Consider the following 20,370-nt stretch of genomic DNA (forward strand, 5'->3'; position numbering starts at 1 on the left):
AGTGCTGGAGGGTTCAGAACCACGTCTGTTGTACCAGTGAAGGGGCAAACTGCAATAGCCATTTCCACAAAGTACAGAATTCCAAATGGCACTCGCCACCGATTCCTGCACCAATTGTTTCTGGAGCAGGGACACCAGGATCCAAGATGGAATAGTGAGAGGATTGATTGAGGTGATAATGAGAGGACTGCATGAAGTCCAGATGCAACTGCCAGCTGAACATAAGGTTTGTCAGGGGACGACAAGGGAGGTGTTGACAAGGGGGCAGGCTTAGTGGTGCTGCAAGAGACGCAAAAGCGTACCTTTTGTTGGTACAAAACGCTAACCTAAATGCACAGGAGGCATACAGAAACCTTGTGTACTGGCATGTAATGGCAAAGGCAATAAGATGTAATAGCAAGTAGTTGTTAATGGCAAGGAGCTGTCATAGAAGTCTCAATCTGACTTTTCCCATGTGATGGTGTTGCAAATGAAAGCTGCCTTCTTGGAGATAACCTTAACTTAAACTGAAAACCAACGATGAAGAAAATAAATGTAATCTCACTGTATTTCAGAGGATCCTGCCTTGAACCTACTGTTTTCTGCACCCCTTACCTCCTGACCTCACCCCCACCCCAAACACCACTTGTACTTCACGGCAGATAATCATCACTGTTTAGAGAGGCCATTGTCTCCCATATTTTCACCCATAAACTGACAATAGCAGGAAATTCACCACACTAAATAATGTCCTATTGTAAAAGCAATTCGTTCATAAAACTTCACTCATTCCAATTCTGTGAATAACCAGTGCACGAGTTGCAAATGCAAATATATTGCTGTTCACACAAGAGAAAATACATTGCTGTTCACACAAGAGACCGTTAAGTGTGTGAAAACATCTGTAATAAGCAACTCCCTCATTTTTATGAAGTGATAAATTCAATTTTCACAGCGATTACAGAGACAAAATGTTCTTATCTTCAGATACTAAAAATGATGAAAAAGAAAATGAAGTACACGGATCATGTGACGTAAAATGGTAAGTGCAAGTTTGGTGATGTGGTCCAGTGAAAGCAAAACAAACAAAGAGCGCACTAACCTGTTTTTTGCAAGACCTGCTTTCCTTCAACGCTTGAACCCAAAATTGCGAGTGTGTCCACAGCCACGCCTATCATGGTAACATCGTGACCTTCTGCCATTTCCAGGACTTTGCCAACAAAGGCAGGATATCGCTCACAAATCTGCTGGGGGCTGTCCATGATCGCTAGGTTTCCAAAGAACTTCACCAAACCTGTTGAAGGAAGCAAGTTAATGCTTAACAAGAAACATAAGGCAATAAGCTGTGTTTTGGGTAACTACAGGAGAGGTTTCTGTGTAGGGGTGATTGCAAGGAAGAGGAGGTTCTGAGAGAGAAAATACTCATAAATCTACATTATACATGTCCAGAAAGTGCCTAGTGGAAGGTTTTAATCAGGCAGAGACCATATACATTAATACAAATATCTAGTAGTAGCATTAGATGAGAAGAGACATCGATATGTGATAGGAGATGTGAAAAGATTGCAGGGATGGCCATGCTTTCAGCTTGGGTGCATTTTAACATCTAGAAAGATAACTAGGTGTAGAACAGGGGGCAAGAGAGGACCAACTCTATATTTATGAGGAAGAGCATCATCCAGAACATACTAATTAACAATTTGGCTGTAGTAACGAGAAAGCAGAGATATGACTTCTTCAGTCTTATCATAGCTGAACTACAAAAATGGAGTCTATATGGTGAAGTAATGCAATTGGGCGGGGACAGATATAAGGATCAATCAATGAGAGGATGCATACATGTGACAACAAACAGATGCAGTGCTATGTTTAGGAGAAAATAAATTCACAAAAGGATTTGGGGAGGAAAGGCAAATTATGTCTACAGATTCTTTTCAACTAGAGGGCCTCATGCTTAATCTTCGGTACCGTACCACTCAAAAACAAAGAACACAATAACTTCATACTATTTTTCTGATCAGCTTTCAGAAAATCTGATGTCTGAATTCCAAAACACATAACCAAATAAGTAATTTTTTTGTTTGAAATCCTTCTTTCTACCCCTCCTCCTTACATGTATCTTTTCTTTGCTCTTTAGCAGTTAGGTACATAGCATAGGTTCTTCTCGCTTTTGATACTGGCACCTGTCTTTGCACATTAGATCGCTTTAATGTTCTTGAGGATGTTGACATTATTTAACTAATGTCTCCAAATCACTCTGAACCACTAGGTACTTGACAAAAGGCCTGAGACAGAAACCTGGCAGCTCCCAAAATCTCACCCTGATCATGGACCACACCAACTGTGTCAGCACCACGATATAGAATGCAAATCATAGAGCAATCTAAGATTTACAGCCATATGTTAGAGTCAGTGACATTGCAGCTCATTACATCAGTCCAATGACTCAGCCTTGTGGAGTTACTAGGCCCACATCCAATATGACAGGGACTTTAGGTCCTGGATCCAGAAGCAAGACAGACAGCAGGAAGTTTGAGACAAGAAGAAACACCTGAAGATCCTAGAGAAGTAAATGATCTTCGGTATCTACCTCCTGCTCGCTCCTCTGTACCATGGAAAGATGAATAGAAGACCACCATCATACAACCAAATATATGTATTGGTTTTGTAAGTCCAGAAGCATTCTTCAGTAGCTTCGTGGTGGGGTGGGGGAATTGGGTTTGAAATGTTACACCTCCCTAAAAAATGTTTTTTCTTATAAATAGTTGATTACAGGTGCTTTCAGTCGAGAATTGCGAGATAATTGTCAGATTTCAGCAGGTATTTTAACATACACACAGACTAAAAACGCACACACTGTGTGAAAGTCCTCAAAAATATCAGTTATTTTACAGAATATTGTGTTTTCTCTCTTAGTACTCCTACCAAACCACAATCCGTTCCTTTTCCACTGCCCCACTTATGCCCACTGTTTGTCGTATAATTTATTTTAACATTATATGCCAGCCGGAAAATCTGAAGCTCACACCCCTCCCCGCACAAATCTTACTGACCAAGCTATGCCCCTGTCTTCAGAAGGGTATGGAGTCCCATTACGTCTGGCAAGAATAATAAGGACTTCTGAATTAGGATGTGGCAAGAACCAACACCGTTTCGTACCTGGACAGAGAAAATAGTGGGATCCTAGGAACTAGACCTAAAGGGCTTGAAGAGTGGGCATGAGGTTGGCAGACCACTTCAACAACTGTTCTCCACCCTGTACCTAATAATGGTTTTCCTCTCCTCGGATGCTTGATTATTTATTGAAGGGACAGCGTAAGCCATGAGACCGAAACGCAAGGGTGTGCATTATGCTGAATGCCCAAAGCCAGACACTTAGAGGAAGATGTCAGGGGCCTCAGTACATTACCCCCACAATTATCAACTCCCTTGCTAAATAAGCTCGTCATCCTAGAAAGAGGAAAAATTGCTTCTAGTAGGCCTGCACGGGCAAGCTCCTGAACAGGACAGGCCCCCTGGTCGAGGAGGGGAGGTTCAATCAGATATATGAACTACTATCAAGTCCTTAAAACCATCCTAAAAGAAAAGGGGTCACACAAGCAATTTGTTATGTGTAATTGTAAAGCACACTATGACCCACATGGTTATCATGGCACTGAGCAGGTATGTGTGCCTGGCCCTGCCTAGGGTAGGTTGATTAATTGAAAAGCCAGGTCTTCAGCTTCTTAAGGAATTCAAGGAGAGAAGGAGGCTTTAATGTGGAGTGGGAGGCTATTTCACGCTTTAGGGGCGATGTCAGAACATGCTCATCTTCTGATCTTGTTCTGGGTATGTGTGGGATGTGTGCGAGTAGGAGACCTGAGAAGCGGAGGTGTCTGGTGGAAGGCGATGCGACTGTTCAGATCGGTAGGGCCTAAGTTCTGTGGTGCCTTTAATGTGTATGCGGAGTTTGCAACTGCAGCGTTTGTGTATCAGGAGCCAGTGGAGCTCCCTGAGGTGTTGTCAGATGCGGGTTCAGTGTGGGAGGTTGAGGAGGAGTCTGGCTGAAAGTTCTGGATAGAACTTTTAGTCTTCTAGTGAGTTGCTTGGTAATCCGGGCATAGAGGGTTTTCACGTAGTCCAACTTGCTGATGACTAAGGCATGAGTGACAGATTTTTCTAGTTCTGCTCGGGAGCCATTTGAAGATCTTCCTCAGCATCTTCATGGCGTGGAAGCAGGATGCAGTGACAAGCAATGGCTTGTGCGGTCACATTTAGTTTGCTGTTGATGATTATTTTGAGGTTCCTGGTGTGGGTGCTGCATGTGGGTCATAGTTCAGCTGGCCTTTAGTGGGAGACCTAGCGTGAGGTGTTCTTACCGAAGATCACTACTTCTGTCTTGACTGTGTTGAGCTTGAGACAGTTGGCTTTCACCCAGTTAGTGTCTTCGGTCCAGCAGGCGGTTAACTGGTTTCCTCTGTTGAAGGTCTTGTCCAAAAGGGAGAATACGAGTTGCACATCATCGGCATAGGAGAGAATGTTGATGTAATGTGTGCGGATGACTATGGCCAGAGGAATCACATATGGCTTGAAGAGGGCGCAACTGAGTGATGAACCTTGAGGCACTTCGCATAGTGTGCAGGTCTCCAAGGAAAAAGGTACCAGCCGACAGCTTGTGTTCTATATTTTGAGAAGGAGCAGATCCAGCAGACAGCAGTTCCTTGGATATCCATCTTTTGCAGGTGCCTCATTAGGATGGAGTGCGAGGCTGTGCCAAATGCTGTAGAGAGGTTCAGGAGAACAGGAGCTGCCGTGTCTCCTCTGTTAAGGATCATGGGGAGCTCATCTGCAAATGGCGAGGAGTGTTGTTTCAATATTGCTGTTAGTCCTGAATCGGGATTGTGTGGTGGTGAGGAGATTGTGTGGTGTTCAGAAGCTGGCGGTTGCTGAAGTGGCTAGTGAGGCGTCAGTTGATTAGTTTCTCTAAGATCTATGACAGATATGGTATGAGAGAGATGGGTCTGTGGTTGAAAAGATGGTTGAGTTAGCGAATGCGTACTTGAGCAGGAGCAGGACAGTGGCATGTTTCCAGGTGTCTATGGAATCAGGCCGAGTCAATGGAGGCAAGATGGGTGTTTGTGCTTCGCTGATTGGTAGGACTCCTTTGGGGAAGGTGTGGCGGAGGCAAGGATCGGATGGGGCCCCGAGTGAATAGTCCAGATGGTAGCAGTAATTTCAATGGTAGCAATAACTGGGCATAAAGTCAGGTTTCTTTCTTTGGCTGTATGGAAATTTTGTTACTGAAGAATTCTGAGAGCTTGTTGCAAAGGTCTTGTGAGGAGGGGTGATGTTGCTGGAAGAGCAAAAGGCACGGTGAAAACTGATTTTGGCAAAGAGTTCCTTGCTGTTGTTCGTGGCAGTGTTGATGTGATCTGCAAGAAATGTGTTCTTGGTGTTCTGTAACTGCTGGTGGTAGCGTACAAGGGATACAATTAAGATGTATTTATCTGGCTTGACTTGTTCTCCATTAGAGCTCATGTTGCTAGAAGTGGTGTTTTGTCAGCCTGAGCTTCTCTGTGTACCAGCTGGCCTGTAGTTAGGCTCTTGCTGTTGAGTTGCACTTGAGGGGAGCCATGGTGTCGGCACATGCGGTTATCTAGCTATTGATGTTCTTGGTGGCAGATTCCTACTCCTCTTCTGTGATGCTCTTCCAGCTGCCTTTGGTGATTTTGGAGGCGGTAGGTTCAGAGAAGGACGAATGCCCTGATCCACACCCAAGGGATTCCATGAAGAAAAACAGAAGAGATTCCAAAAACCAAAAGGGACGTGATAAATCTGCTACAAGTCAACAGCAGTGTGACCTACCAACACGTTAGGATAAAACATAACCCACTTCTACTGATCTTCTCCTCTCTGGGTACCAGCGGAAGAAACTCATTGACTGTTCGGTATTTTTCTACATAATTCCTAGAGTTCACCTGAGCTTGGCAGTTTTACAGCCTTCTCTTCAGAGTTTCATCAATCTCATGGTTTTAATCAAGCTACTGAAGCCAGTAACTGCACTTATCAGAGCCAGAGAGACTTGCAACATTATCCAACTAAATCACAAGATTTTCCTTTCCCAGAAGAAAACACTTTGGGGCAAATTCCGATGGCAAAAAGCCTCCTGCAACACTTGGGGAATCCACGGAGATCACAAGTCACCGGGCGGTTTCTGGGATTCTCCTCAGATTGGTGCCCAGTTTCTCTGAAGCACCTAAAGATCTTCAGCTCCATCAGGAGGAGGACCAGGGGAGAGGGATAGTACATTTCCTTCAAAAGCATGGTACAGACTACAGGACACATCTTCCTTACTGAGGCAATTTGTCTGGGCCACTCCATTTAAGAGGACTTCAATACTTGAATATCAAGTGATAGAACATGAAGATGCCGAAATGGTTCTCCTATTGAAGGGTTGGTCAGAACTCTGCTGGCAGCAGAAACACACAGAGACATGGAATAGTAGAGTAGGTTGGAGGGTTCAGCTAGATTATGGTCATTGAACAACTGTGGTGCTATGTCTACTGGGGAGAAGGTGACATGCTCAGCAACTGGAAACATCAACAGCTCTTCACAGCTTCTTTATGAAAGGTGCTTGGCTAAAGACAGTTCAGCCTTGTACACCTTGCCTCCCTCAAGCCAGCAGAAACTCAGACTTTGTCTCCACCATTTACTCAGAGGCCCTAGCTCTGGAGTAGCTGAAATTACAGGGCAACATGGCAGCTTCCTGTGTGTACAGGGAGTGCAGAATTATTAGGCAAGTTGTATTTTTGAGGATTAATTTTATTATTGAACAACAACCATGTTCTCAATGAACCCAAAAAACTCATTAATATCAAAGCTGAATATTTTTGGAAGTAGTTTTTAGTTTGTTTTTAGTTTTAGCTATGTTAGGGGGATATCTGTGTGTGCAGGTGACTATTACTGTGCATAATTATTAGGCAACTTAACAAAAAACAAATATATACCCATTTCAATATTTATTATTACCAGTGAAACCAATATAACATCTCAACATTCACAAATATACATTTCTGACATTCAAAAACAAAACAAAAACAAATCAGTGACCAATATAGCCACCTTTCTTTGCAAGGACACTCAAAAGCCTGCCATCCATGGATGCTGTCAGTGTTTTGATCTGTTCACCATCAACATTGCGTGCAGCAGCAACCACAGCCTCCCAGACACTGTTCAGAGAGGTGTACTGTTTTCCCTCCTTGTAAATCTCACATTTGATGATGGACCACAGGTTCTCAATGGGGTTCAGATCAGGTGAACAAGGAGGCCATGTCATTAGATTTCCTTCTTTTATACCCTTTCTTGCCAGCCACGCTGTGGAGTACTTGGACGCGTGTGACGGAGCATTGTCCTGCATGAAAATCATGTTTTTCTTGAAGGATGCAGACTTCTTCCTGTACCACTGCTTGAAGAAGGTGTCTTCCAGGAACTGGCAGTAGGACTGGGAGTTGAGCTTGACTCCATCCTCAACCCGAAAAGGCCCCACAAGCTCATCTTTGATGATACCAGCCCAAACCAGTACTCCACCTCCACCTTGCTGGCGTCTGAGTCGGACTGGAGCTCTCTGCCCTTTACCAATCCAGCCACGGGCCCATCCATCTGGCCCATCAAGACTCACTCTCATTTCATCAGTCCATAAAACCTTAGAAAAATCAGTCTTGAGATATTTCTTGGCCCAGTCTTGACGTTTCAGCTTGTGTGTCTTGTTCAGTGGTGGTCGTCTTTCAGCCTTTCTTACCTTGGCCATGTCTCTGAGTATTGCACACCTTGTGCTTTTGGGCACTCCAGTGATGTTGCAGCTCTGAAATATGGCCAAACTGGTGGCAAGTGGCATCGTGGCAGCTGCACGCTTGACTTTTCTCAGTTCATGGGCAGTTATTTTGCGCCTTGGTTTTTCCACACGCTTCTTGCGACCCTGTTGACTATTTTGAATGAAACGCTTGATTGTTCGATGATCACGCTTCAGAAGCTTTGCAATTTTAAGAGTGCTACATCCCTCTGCAAGATATCTCACTATTTTTGACTTTTCTGAGCCTGTCAAGTCCTTCTTTTGACCCATTTTGCCAAAGGAAAGGAAGTTGCCTAATAATTATGCACACCTGATATAGGGTGTTGATGTCATTAGACCACACCCCTTCTCATTACAGAGATGCACATCACCTAATATGCTTAATTGGTAGTAGGCTTTCGAGCCTATACAGCTTGGAGTAAGACAACATGCATAAAGAGGATGATGTGGTCAAAATACTCATTTGCCTAATAATTCTGCACTCCCTGTATAGTGCCTTGGTGTCATCTGCACCTGTTCCACCTGGTGTACTATCTTCTGTTGAGATGGAATCTGATTTCCCAGGACTACGATTTTCTGGTCCAAGCTTCTCCAGAGATTGTTCAAAAGCTGCAGTGATGGCTAAACCCTTCCAATCATGCAGTCAGAGTGCCTCTATCTACCCCTATTCTGGTGACTGTCACTATAGATGCGAGTAGTCTGGACTGGGGAGCTACCATGGTGAGTCTAACTTGCCAGGGACTCTGGACTCAGCATCAGAGGCAAGAACCTTTTCAAGCAGGCAGAAACATGCAGCAATCCTCAAGGCCCTTTAGTCCTTGCCCCTTGATTGTCAAGAAAGAAGTCCAAATGAGAACAGACAACAGGTCACCAGGACCAACATCAATAACCTTGGGGGTTCCCAGGTTCTTTAGTTGGCTGCCTGATTAAACAGATAGTTAACGGCGGAAGTGATCCTGCTCTCCCTGTCAGCGATCCATCTTCCGGAGAGGGAGAATATGCATGCGATTGCTTGAGCTGGACTTTTCCCTCATCTCTGTCCCTTGCTCTATCCTATTTGCCTCTCCCCAGGATGCAGTTTTACATCTGTTTTGTTCCCTTGTCAGGAGGCCTAGGCAGCGAATGTGATGAGGTTTGAGATGGCTCAAAGGTTCCTCTGTGCCTTCCCTAACCTTTCTACTCAACAACAATATTCTATCAAATATTTGGAAAGAAAATACAGCATTCTTTTTGGTGGTTCCATACTCGAGGCGACAACCTTAGTTTCCGTGTCGGATGCAACTAGCAGTCAGCCCCTTGGGTTTTTCTGATTTTTCTGTCTCCTCAGAGGGTTCCATAGTGGCCAGAGTCTTCCCTTTGCTGTCTTTCTCTGGGATCTGGATTCCGAAAGGTGGCGATTGGAATCTTTAAGCTGTTCTTCAGATATTACAGGCTCAATTCAGAACTCCAGTAAGGAAAGTACTCTCAAGGTCAATGAGAGATAGTGGTCACAAAGTGGTGTTCTGCTAATGGGTCTATCCTTGCCTCCTGTGAGGGGGGAGTAAATTGCTCAAATTTCGAAAGATATGAGTTTTTATTAGGTTTGGCTGTGTCCACGCCGAGGAGTCAGTGAGCAGCAATCAAAGCTATTTGGGATCCTTCCTTGGCCCTCTTTGAACCTTTAGTTATTTACCCCTTAAACTGTTTTCATTTCAGAAGGCCTGTGGTTCATTCCCAGTGCTCATATGGGATCTTCCATTGGTGAGCTCTGCCTTACAGGAATCTCCTTGTGAGCCCCTACCCTGAGTATCTTTGAGATGCTTGTTGCCACTACCTCGGGGCGATGACTGGGGGGAAACTGGAGCTCTACTTTCTCATTACCCATATTTACACTTCTTTCCAGGTAAGGCTGTGCTAAGACCTGACACTACCTTTATCCCTAAGGTTTCTTTCACTTTGTCCACTATGTCTCAGGATTTAATTCTCCCCCATTTCTTTACTGCTCAGTCTTCAGAGAATGATAGTGCTTTGCACTCTTTTGATCTGGTTAGGGTTCCTGCGATCTATTTTCAAGGAACTGCCTCATTTCAGATGCTGGATTCTTTGTTTTTCCTCTCTGGGATTGGCTCCAAAGGTCATAACCCTACAGTTTCTCCTCTTAGCAAGAGCATTAAAACAGTGATTGCTTTGGCTTATCAAAAATGGGGGGAGGGGGTCTTCTCTTCCCTCTCAGGTTCAGAGATATTCCATAAGGGTGGTCTCCTCATCCTGGGATGCCTTTAAGAAAGCTTCTCTTAAGGATATTTGTGCACCAGCTACTTGGTCTGACAATCAATTTCATTTCCCATTACAAACCGAGAATGGGTGAAGCTTATTCCTCTTCCTTTGGTTCAGTTGTGCTTTCTGCCGTAGCATGAGGTTTTGTGCGTTTCTTTCTGACATTGCTGTTTTAAATGAACACTGGGTGTTGCATTGTTCCTTACATTTTTTTTCCATTGTGGCTTTGGTATACGCTCATGACGTGAGGATTGTGGCGAGGGAGATGGACGAGGTAGGTTATGATTCTGCAATCTTCTTTCTCCAAGTCATAGTCTTCCTCGCCACAGTCCTGCATTACCTCCCTGCAGGTGGTGGAAATATTTTAGTTTGTAAAGCTTGGGTAATGCAGGAAGTGTTCTGCCTTGGCTCCACCTATATGTCTTGAGGTTTAATGAACTTCCTTTTGGAGTCATATGGGGGTGTGGACATTGAAGTGAGCCACAAGGTAAGACAATATTTCATTAGTCAGGTTGATCAAACAGGAATGCTGAGATCTACTGCTGTTGAATACTCAGTGAAGGTTTAATTTCCATCTTTCATCACAGATTTTACCTGAGTGGGATACCTGCCTTTGCTCACCAATGCACTGGTATCTGAAATTCATGGCACCTGACAAACTCTTTCCGGGAGCAGCTTATGTAAATATTCAAGGACTGACAGACTAATTGGGTTTGTAACAGTCATACTTCTTGGTCTTCATACCCAATATTCTGTGCATTTTGTCACACGTGACAAGGAGGCATTAGGAACAGGCAATACTTTTTGGGGGAAACAGGGATGTAAGGTGCATTTTCTGAATTTATGACAATGCAGATAGCCTTTTCACAGTTCCCAGGCCATGCCCATCCACTGATGCTGGAGGGGTACTCTGCCTGATAACCTCGTAAACTAGAGCTTTTTGCTAAACAAAGGGTTAGCCCATGTATTTTTTAAAAATGGCTACATTGTTCAGTAGGGAATTTGGGCTCTAAGAATCTCAAAATCTTACAAATCACTTTAGAATACATGAGATGTTTTATCTGTGGAAAGGGATCTTTGCACCTTTGCAGCCCCAGCAGTCAATATTCTGAGCTTCTAGTCTAATATAGGTGTGGATGGCAAGGCTTACAGAATTGGGATTTTTTACAGATCAGTGATGTAATCTTTACATGCTCTTTGTAATGAAGTTACAGAAAACCATTTGATTTACCAGTGATGTGACATACAGTTGAAATAGACACTTCCCTCAAAATGTTCTTAACCCCAGGACAGAGTTGGTCAAGTGATGATAGTCAGGTAGTGATGAAAGGAGGAGAGGCGAAGCTGTTCCTGTTTAGTAAGCATTTAGCTAGAGGTGCCATGGCCACCAATATCTAGTGGAAGAACAAAAGAAAACTTGAAACTCTTTTAGAGGGTCTGTGTTTAAAGTACTCAACTTTCAATCTATCAACCAGATCGCTTTGAGAGCGGCAGAAAACCTAGCATAACAATTTTTACAAAATTATACAGTGTGCACTCCATTAACGTCATAGACATTAGCATTTGTTTTGGATTCACCATTTGCTTATATATTTTACATTTATATACAAGGTGGAGATATTTAACATTAGAATAACTGACAAACATCCATTTATATAGCTCTTCGCCGGCTTTCGGCTAAGTTAATGCAACATAAATACCACATACATACATACATAACTGCTCCCTGGTTTTTAAACAAGTTTTAATTCTTTCACAGTCAAGAGGCTACCTCATCTTGAATGGAAGTAGATGATTTGGCGTGAGGAAATTAAGAATGGTGTATAGTAGCTAAATAAATTTGCAAACGTATTTTCAGTGAGAGGACTCGGGCTTGTCACAGTTCCTTCAGATTACCTTGTCAAGTACTTAACTAATTGTATCAACAAACACATGCATCTGAATTTGGTTACCAAACATCTTTATTCATTTGGGCCAAGTTTGAAGACTTCAAAGCTGCTTAATGAATTGTAATGAATGGCAAAAGGGAAAAATACAATTTTAGGTTGCCTATTTTGACTGGAGAATTTTTTGAGGCCCAGGAAAACAAGATGGCAGATGGAAAGCATGTAGGATTTCATTAAAAATTATTCCGACAACTGTAGCTCAAATGCAGCATGGCTGCAACTCTATTTGTATTTATAAATTTGTTATATGCAGCAGAAAACAATTCTAGTTTCACGGTAAACCAGGAGGAGGCAAGGAAAAGTGGGAAGAGACAGGACAAGAGCAAGCATAAATCAATTAATGAAATAAAACATTTTTTAAAGTTAAACTGTCAATTAGGCATCAGGGTAGAATATGGTTAAAGAGAATTGTCCACCGCAGCTCCAAAGCTCTACAGTGTTGTTGCACATCTGCAGTAGGTGGGAAGATGCACCTCTGTCTTGGCTGTAGCAAGACATTTTCCACCAAGACTTTTTCTTTTCCATTTGTAGGTGGTTTTGTAGCAGCCAGGGAAAAGTCGGTAAGGTACTTTGAGGCTATTTTGTAGACTTTCAGATGGTATTCAGGTTGCTTAGAATGATTTGTCATTTAGTTGATAGCCTATTTAATTTAGCTTGATCGTCAGAAATGAAGTCATATTTTTCCAGATGGAATATAAGTCTGACAGCTCCGCTTTAAACTATTTGCAGTTTAGGCAATGTCTTGAGTGCACACTGAGAAGGACAGCAGAACAACAGAAAAGCCTGGGTTGCACAACTGCCTCACTGAGGAGAATCCGCTGGAGAATGAGGAATGCAGGGCAGACTTTATCTATGTTATACTGGTGGTAGTGGGCATTTTGGGTAACTGAGTTTGTAGTGCAAAAAACAAAACTCTGAACCGAAGAGGATGTTAAGACCACATGCTATTTTGACTCATCTAGGAGGTGGCTTCAGATTTACTGGCCATTTGACAGGGAAAACAACTAAGATTGTTGTTCCAAAACTTAGGATTTCATTTTTGTTGGTATGGAACAAAAGGAAATTGTAACAATGTCAATGATAAAACATAAAAATGTATTTCACAACTGTATTAAAAGGCTACAGAACAATGCTGCTGTCTGAAGGTGTGAAAGGCTGAAGATTCAGAGGGAGGCCCTGGGGTTAGTTTGGTGGCAAGAACCAAGGCATAAGCTGAATTAGGATGACTACTCAGATGAGGCACAACTTCTGTAATTTAAGCTCCTGAGCAATTTCTTATTCCACCAGCATACATAACTACCCTGTTATGTATGCAGTCAGTCCTCGGCATAGTTTGATACAGTTTACTGGTGCATACTAGGGGTCTTGTAGGATATGGTTAGCACTTTCACAGCATCCAAATCATTTTTAGTATCGGAATTCTTTGGTATCTCTGAGTTGACTAATTCAGATTAATCAGATTTAATACTTTGTAGTTTTTTTTGTTTAATTTTTCTTCAATTCAAGTCCAATGTGCTATTGCTATGTGTGCACCTTTATACATAAGTAGCAATCTTAATTTCTAGCACTTTTATTCTAATTTTTGTGTGTAAAACAAGTGTGGCTGTATTTTATACTTTATTTGATAATATAGCGTGGTGAATAATCTTAAAATAATATGGAATGTGCACTAAACGTAATTTTAAGGTATCGGCAGTGCAATAAATTTAAAAAGGTTCAAACATTTAAACTGGACATTCCTAAAACAAGTAGCTTTAATTATTTTCATCAAGCACATGAAGAGTTTGCCTGCAATTCTTACCTGGTACATAGAAGCCTGAAAAGGGGTCAGACTCCGAACTGATGATCATGTTAGAGATTTTATCAATGATCCCTTGCTCTGCGAGGTATTTTCGCCCATGAAATGTAGAGGCTAAGGTGGTTACCATTTCAATACAAGTGACTCTGCAAGAAAAAAAACAACAACAACAAAAAAACTCCAAAAACTGGTTGAGAGTAAGTACAATAAAAAGACATAGCTGTCCCGCTATTACATTTATAAAGCATTCACAAAGGTGTAACGCTCAGTCTTATTTCAATGTCTGTTGTTAGGTACCTTCGAAGGCAGTGTTTGAACATCAATATTATTTGAACATCAATACTACCTCTTACAAGACGCTGGGCTGTCTCACAATGCAACAATCTCCTTGATTGCTTATGAGCGAAAAAGAGCTCACAGAAGTGAGAGAAGCGGTGGCAAACTTGTCCATAGGTAAACCGCCGGCCAAAATGGACTTTCGGCTGAATTTAAAAAAAAAAAAAAATATATATATATATATATATATATATATATATATATATATTACAAAAAAAAACACACAACATATACATCTTTTTGCCCTCCCACCTACTCAACCCTTTTGAAATGTATCTTCCTGCCTGTGACAGTGTGCAGAAAATTCAGATTTTCACACCACATTGTTAGCTACGTACCCGGGCAGGCCCGTGTATAGCCTGAATATGAACTCCTGCTCCAGAAGTTCTCAGCACATCTCAATGGGCCAAAGTAAATGTTACACTGAGCTGCAGGGAGGATGTCTTAAGCAGTGGGTTAGCTCGGTGAGAATTATACCTTTATTCAAGAAAGAACCCGCTCAAACCCAGCAAATTACCTGCTTGACCGAAGCTTAAAGGGAAAGAGAAAACATATGGAAACTGATAGACGGCAGTAATAAACAGATATCTTCAAGCAGGATTCTAGAAAAAGAGTGGGTCCAGTGACCAGGTGGCCAGACTATATAAAATTAGGTCAAGTGACTGCCATCTTATAATCATGTCAAAGTATTGTAAGCTTAAAAATATGTCTCTGCATCTAACATATATTGACCGGAAGATCGTATTGGAGTGTTCTAAACAAAGTGTGTGACAGTCCACTTTATTTCAGCAGGAGCTTCCAAAATGGATGATAGCAGTTTTACAAATCTCAACACAGAGAGAAATTAAAGTGCAGTCTGATCCAGAATGTTAGTGCAGGGTTATAGTGCAAAACTATGTTGATTCAGTGAATTCAATCATGCAGGTTTAAAGAATGAAGGCTGTAGTATCATCTGTTGCAGAACTGTCTGGGATTTTTAATATAACCTGTACTCATAAAATAGTTTTTTGAAATTCTCCTTAGATTAAGCCCAGACACCCCATTAAACTAAATATGGTTAGAGTGTAGAATGAATTTTACGATGAATTGTATTCCAAATGTAACTGCCCATAAAAGTAGTCCTGAAGTGTACCCCAAAGAGATTGGTTGTGTAGCTTTTGGGGAAAATCCAAACCATGTAAATGGAACAACAGTGAAGGGGATCAAAGAATGTTGTTTGCACAGAAACTATGACCTACTAAATATTAGCAGAGGGAGATGTTTATAACCTGCATGGAAAATGGCATATGGAAAAACAAGAAAGTGCATTTGTTTAGACCATAAACGCGTAAAGAGTTTTGGTGCAAAGATTATTGCAAAAATCCACACTATGATCAGAACTACAGTTAAAGTGATATAAGAGTGTTATTAGAACAGAAAGTATGAAATGTTAATATAGATTAATAAGAGGCACTGTGTCCCTTTTGGATATTTATTGAGCTGGGATTTGAAGCTTAGTTGGATCGCCAGTTTTAGGTATGTAGTTACAAGTTGAAACTGAAAAAGACTAGAATTTATTACTGGTTCCATAATCTTGGATTAAGGTGGCTTCTGGCCCAAACTTGGCCAGGCCTTTGTGATGAAGAGTTTTATTAATTCTAACTGTAACAGACAATAAGCATCACACTTTGTGGAAAACTCAGATTGCAGAGATGTGATATTTTTGGTCTATTAATACAGATTATTTATGTTGCTTCCACCCTGACGTTCCTATTGATGCTTTAGTTATTCACACCCACAAATGACTGCTCTGCACCTCTACAATCCAGCCTTCGTATCACTACACCCCATTGTATTGTGTGACACTCAGCGCCACACCACCCCATTGCACTCTATGCTACTCCACTCAGACAGGCCACTAACTTTGAGCCATGCTGAACAGCAGCCACACTGCCGTACAATGTGGCTTAAAGACATTAGCAGTCAGCAGCTCTCGCATAGATGAGACCTATTGGCTGTATCAACGTTTGTTTATGTAATCCATTTAGTCAAGTTCAGAACATAGTTCAAAGCACGTTTGCTAATTGCTCAAAACATAGCATTTTACAGACAATGTGTGCTCAAATCTGCCACCAACAACAAACTGTGATTCATCATAGTGAGTGCAGTTACACTAAATTGAACAAATGTGTGTATATTCCCCTACTCAAATAAATTAAATACAAAGGGTTTTGTTTGTAAAACACTGTGGTTGAGAGCCACCAATCCACTATTTCTGAAAAGCCCATGTGGGGAGGATTATAGATTATTGGATGCCGCGCTCTCAATCTTCTATAGTCAAACTAGGGATTATATTTCATGAGGGGCCTCCTCTATTGTAAAATATGGTCATTGGAACAGTCTTAAGCAAATCATGTTATGCCTGAATCCAGAGCGCCTCTGGATGTTTATTAGTTTCAAACTCAAATCTTTTGAGGTGCCTCCAGGAGTGACTTCCTTGGGTTACTTAGAGGAGGACCCATTGTTAAAAATGCTTCATACCGAAGGAAATTGAATTGTGTTTGGACTGGATTATGAGATTCGCTTATTTCCTTTGCTGGGAATTTTTCCAAATCTTGTTCGTTCTGGAAGAGCCACCCATACTCAAAGTATGCAGGGAACTGTTTGCAGCCGCCACTGTTAATGGCTAACAGTATGTCAGATATATAAAGAATCAGTCCGTAATCTCTTCTGCTTGCTCTGTTCTAGGAAGATGGGCATCTATGTAAGGAGACACTATGCAGATTGTCCAGGCTACCCTTATTGGTTTACAGGGGTTTATCAATAATCCCAAATGCTCTTTTGTGGTAGTGTGGGGGAGCAGTTTAGACCTATGAGAGGGTAGTGCTAAGCTGAACACACAGTCAATAAATGAACACACAGTCAAGAAGAAACTTGAGACCAATGTTTAGAAAAATGTAGATTCTTTTTTATAGAATGTTTTAACACTAGAAAAACTTCACAAGTAAGGAAAGTACTGTTGCAGTGTATCTCTTCGTATGGAAGTATCAATTTTACTCAAATGTGCTTTTACACAGTAAAGACTTGAACATACTTTTACTGCAATGGGGTTCTTGCAGATGGTTCTCTGGGGTCCCCCTGCAGATTGTAGGGTGCTAGGGGAGTAGGGTCACTAAAAGTACCAGCAGTACAGTTTAACCTGGCTTGGGACATCCGGGTGCAGTGGTGTTGGTCGAGTCAGGTGTTTAGCGCACTGCCCGGTTCAAGACAAGGGGGACCACCAGGAAAAAAAGCTGCAATGGGGAACTTGGGGACAAGTCCGGGAGCTCAGGGGATCAGTTGTCATGGGCCCGAGCCGTGGAACTCGGCTGCAGTGGGTTTTTGGTCATTCGGTTCCTCTGCGTCAAGGTGCCCGCGGTTTTTGGGTGGACCTGCAAGAATGGGACAAAACAGGACAACTGCACTGCTCTGGGTGATGTCCTCTATGTTTCTGTTGTCCCTCAACAGTTTGTCCTCGGTTGCGTCGTTGGAGTCCAGATCGGACTTCAAACAATTTTTTGTTGGTGCAAGGGTTCTGGTACTTCTGGTATCTGCGCAGGACTGCTTCAGTGTGTTCTGGTGTCTTCTAACTTGGTGGTGGACACGGCTCTGACCTCCTGAAGCACGGTGACCCCCTACTGGGCAGTTGCTGCAGCAGTGGACCCGGTGATCAGCAGAACAGTTAGCTGGACATTGCGTTTGGTGCCTGCAGGATGTAGGGAAGTGGCCCCTCCACTCCAAGGGAAACGCTGACAGGTTGGTGAAGTGTCACGATTGTCAGGGCAAGAGCAAGTAGGCAGGCATTCGCGCCAAAGTCCACTAGCAGTCCGCAGTTCTTGCTTCTTCAGCTCTTCTTGGTTCTTCTTTTGTTAGACAAATCTGTTCTTCTGGTGACAGGGAGCCACCTAAATACTCAATTTAAGGGTGTTTAGGGGAATGTAGAGTAGAAGTCAATGGGCTACTTACCCTTGGGGTGACTACACCCCTATATGACCACTTCATGTGGGGAGTGGGCATAGCCCTGTCCCAGAATCCCTAGTTACACCATAAACAAGAAAGTGAAACCATTCTTTCATGGAGCACATCAGGCTGTCAACCTTATGGGTGTGACTAGCGTTTAGGTGAACCATGCCTACCTGCAGAGGTAATTTCCCTGCCTGTCCTGGTGCCAAATGGGCTTCAGGGCAGAAGGTGGCACCCCCAGGTCTGGAGGGGAGCCGGGGTTCACATACCAAAGGCAGCAGAGCCTTTGAAGTCCTTGGCCTTGGTATGCAGATTCACTAGTCATCCTCCTGGAGGAGGTGATAACACCTTCCTCCGGAACAAGCACGGTTTTTGGCTTCAGAGTGCGTGCTCTCGCCTCTGGGGGGTCAGAAACATGTCTGTGGTGCCAGACTGGTCAATACCAGTCAGCCAGAACATTAAGGGGGTCACTATGAGTTTGGCGGACGGAAAAGGCCGTCCGCCAAACTCCCGCTATCAGGCTACCGCCAGTGTGGCCACCTTCCTGCGGGCCACATTAGGTGTTTCCCGCTGGGTCAGCGGGCAGAAACAGCCTACAACATTGACGCTGGCTCATTATTGAGCTGGTGCAGTGCATAGGGTACACCAGCACCTGTTAAGCTGTTCACGGTCTGCAAAGAAGATAGTGAGCAGTGCAACAGGGATGGCCATGGGGGCCCCTGCACTACCCATGCCAAGTGCACGGGCAGTGCAACCTCCCTACACCCCTTGGGGCCTCCTGTATCCCACCCCACCAGCACTTACATGGCAGGGCTACCGCCATGTAATCATCCACGGAGATGGGACTCGTAATTCTGCCATGGCAGATTAGGACCACCAGCCCCTCCTGTGGAGGAAAACTGGCAGTGCTGGCGGTCCGACCGTGGCGCGACCACCACAGTTGTAATGTTTAGATGCAGTGGCTGGGGCATGGCACAGAATCTTTGTGCCATGTCATATTGAGTTTTCTCTCATGGCTTTCACCATGACACGCAGTCTGCAATGGCAGGATGTTTGCTACTTTTGAGGTGGTCCGTTAGGGTGGCACAGTATGTGCTGCAGCCCTTAGGGACCCTCTCTAGAGCCCAGGCCCTAGGTTCCAGGGATACCATTTATTAGGAACTTACAGAGGTACTAGAGGATGTGCCAACTGTAAATAATTTACCTCGTTTTAGGGAAACAGCGCTTGCAATGAGAACCAGTTTAGCAGGAACCCAGTGCATCTCAGTCTAGAAACCTCAGCACCAGTGAACAAAAAGTGGGGGTGACCAAGTCCAAAAGGGGCACTTTCCTAGAGCCATAAGCAATGTTCCCTCTAAATTTTTTACACTGTGTGCGGCAGTGTGCGGTCTCTGTGCGCTGCAGCCAAGGATACGTGCGCCAAGAAATTGACCATTCACGCGCGCGCAGCGCATAACTAGCCAAGATCTTTGGCATTAGCCTCTCCATACCACTAAAGCAAAAAAGGGATATCATTGCTCCATGCAATAGGGCATCAAGGCAGTTTTGTGACCTAGTTGCACACCCCAAGGACATGACCTGTTAAGTGCCACCTACACCACAGTTAGAGAAAACAGAGGAACATTGCCCGCGGCCTTTAAACGCTGTTTTCATTGACTTCAATCCAGATTCAAATATGAGCATTTTCTGCAATAGGAGAGCACGACTATCGCTCTAAAAGGCTTATTTGAGCTGAGAAAGTGATAATGCATATAAACAACTATGAAGTATGACAATGATGGAAAAGTTGATAACAGCACATTTCCTACTGTTCTGAAGCATTTCCTAGCTCATTAACCATTAATTTTCAACATAAATATCACTTGCTCGCTTGTATGCTAAAGTACGCCAAATGATGTTTAAAACACTGCCCGCGTCATTTAAACGGTGTTTTCATTCACTTCAATCCAGATTCAAATATGAGCATTATCTGCCTTAGGGGAGCACGTATATCGCTCTAAAAGGCTTATTTATTAACGTGCGCGCTTGCCGAAGGGGCCTGCGCGATGGGGGAAGGAAAGGTGCGCGCGCGCCTTACAGGGAACATTGGCCATAAATGCTAGAAACTCTGAGGTTACTTACATGTTTAAAATGCTGACAACAATAACAGTTTCATACTGTTCTTTGTTGGAAGAGTTTCATAACGTTCTATTTTCGACCTATTTAACATTAGGGTGATTAAATACCTTCTAAGTTTTAAACACCAG

General features: G+C 43.1%; 1 protein-coding gene across 1 annotated transcript in view; it reads right to left on the reverse strand.

Moving 5' to 3' along the window:
- Positions 1 to 20,370, reverse strand: part of PSMD5 (proteasome 26S subunit, non-ATPase 5) — a 56,625-nt gene that overhangs the window by 14,784 nt on the left and 21,471 nt on the right. Inside the window, exons 6-7 of the mRNA XM_069241648.1 lie at positions 13,811 to 13,953; positions 1,082 to 1,273 (exon numbers count right to left, since the gene is read on the reverse strand). Coding sequence (XP_069097749.1) covers positions 1,082 to 1,273; positions 13,811 to 13,953 — 335 coding nt within the window. The remainder of the gene's footprint in view (positions 1 to 1,081; positions 1,274 to 13,810; positions 13,954 to 20,370) is intronic.

This window comes from Pleurodeles waltl, chromosome 6 (assembly GCF_031143425.1).
Source record: "Pleurodeles waltl isolate 20211129_DDA chromosome 6, aPleWal1.hap1.20221129, whole genome shotgun sequence".
Classification (NCBI taxonomy): domain Eukaryota; kingdom Metazoa; phylum Chordata; class Amphibia; order Caudata; family Salamandridae; genus Pleurodeles; species Pleurodeles waltl.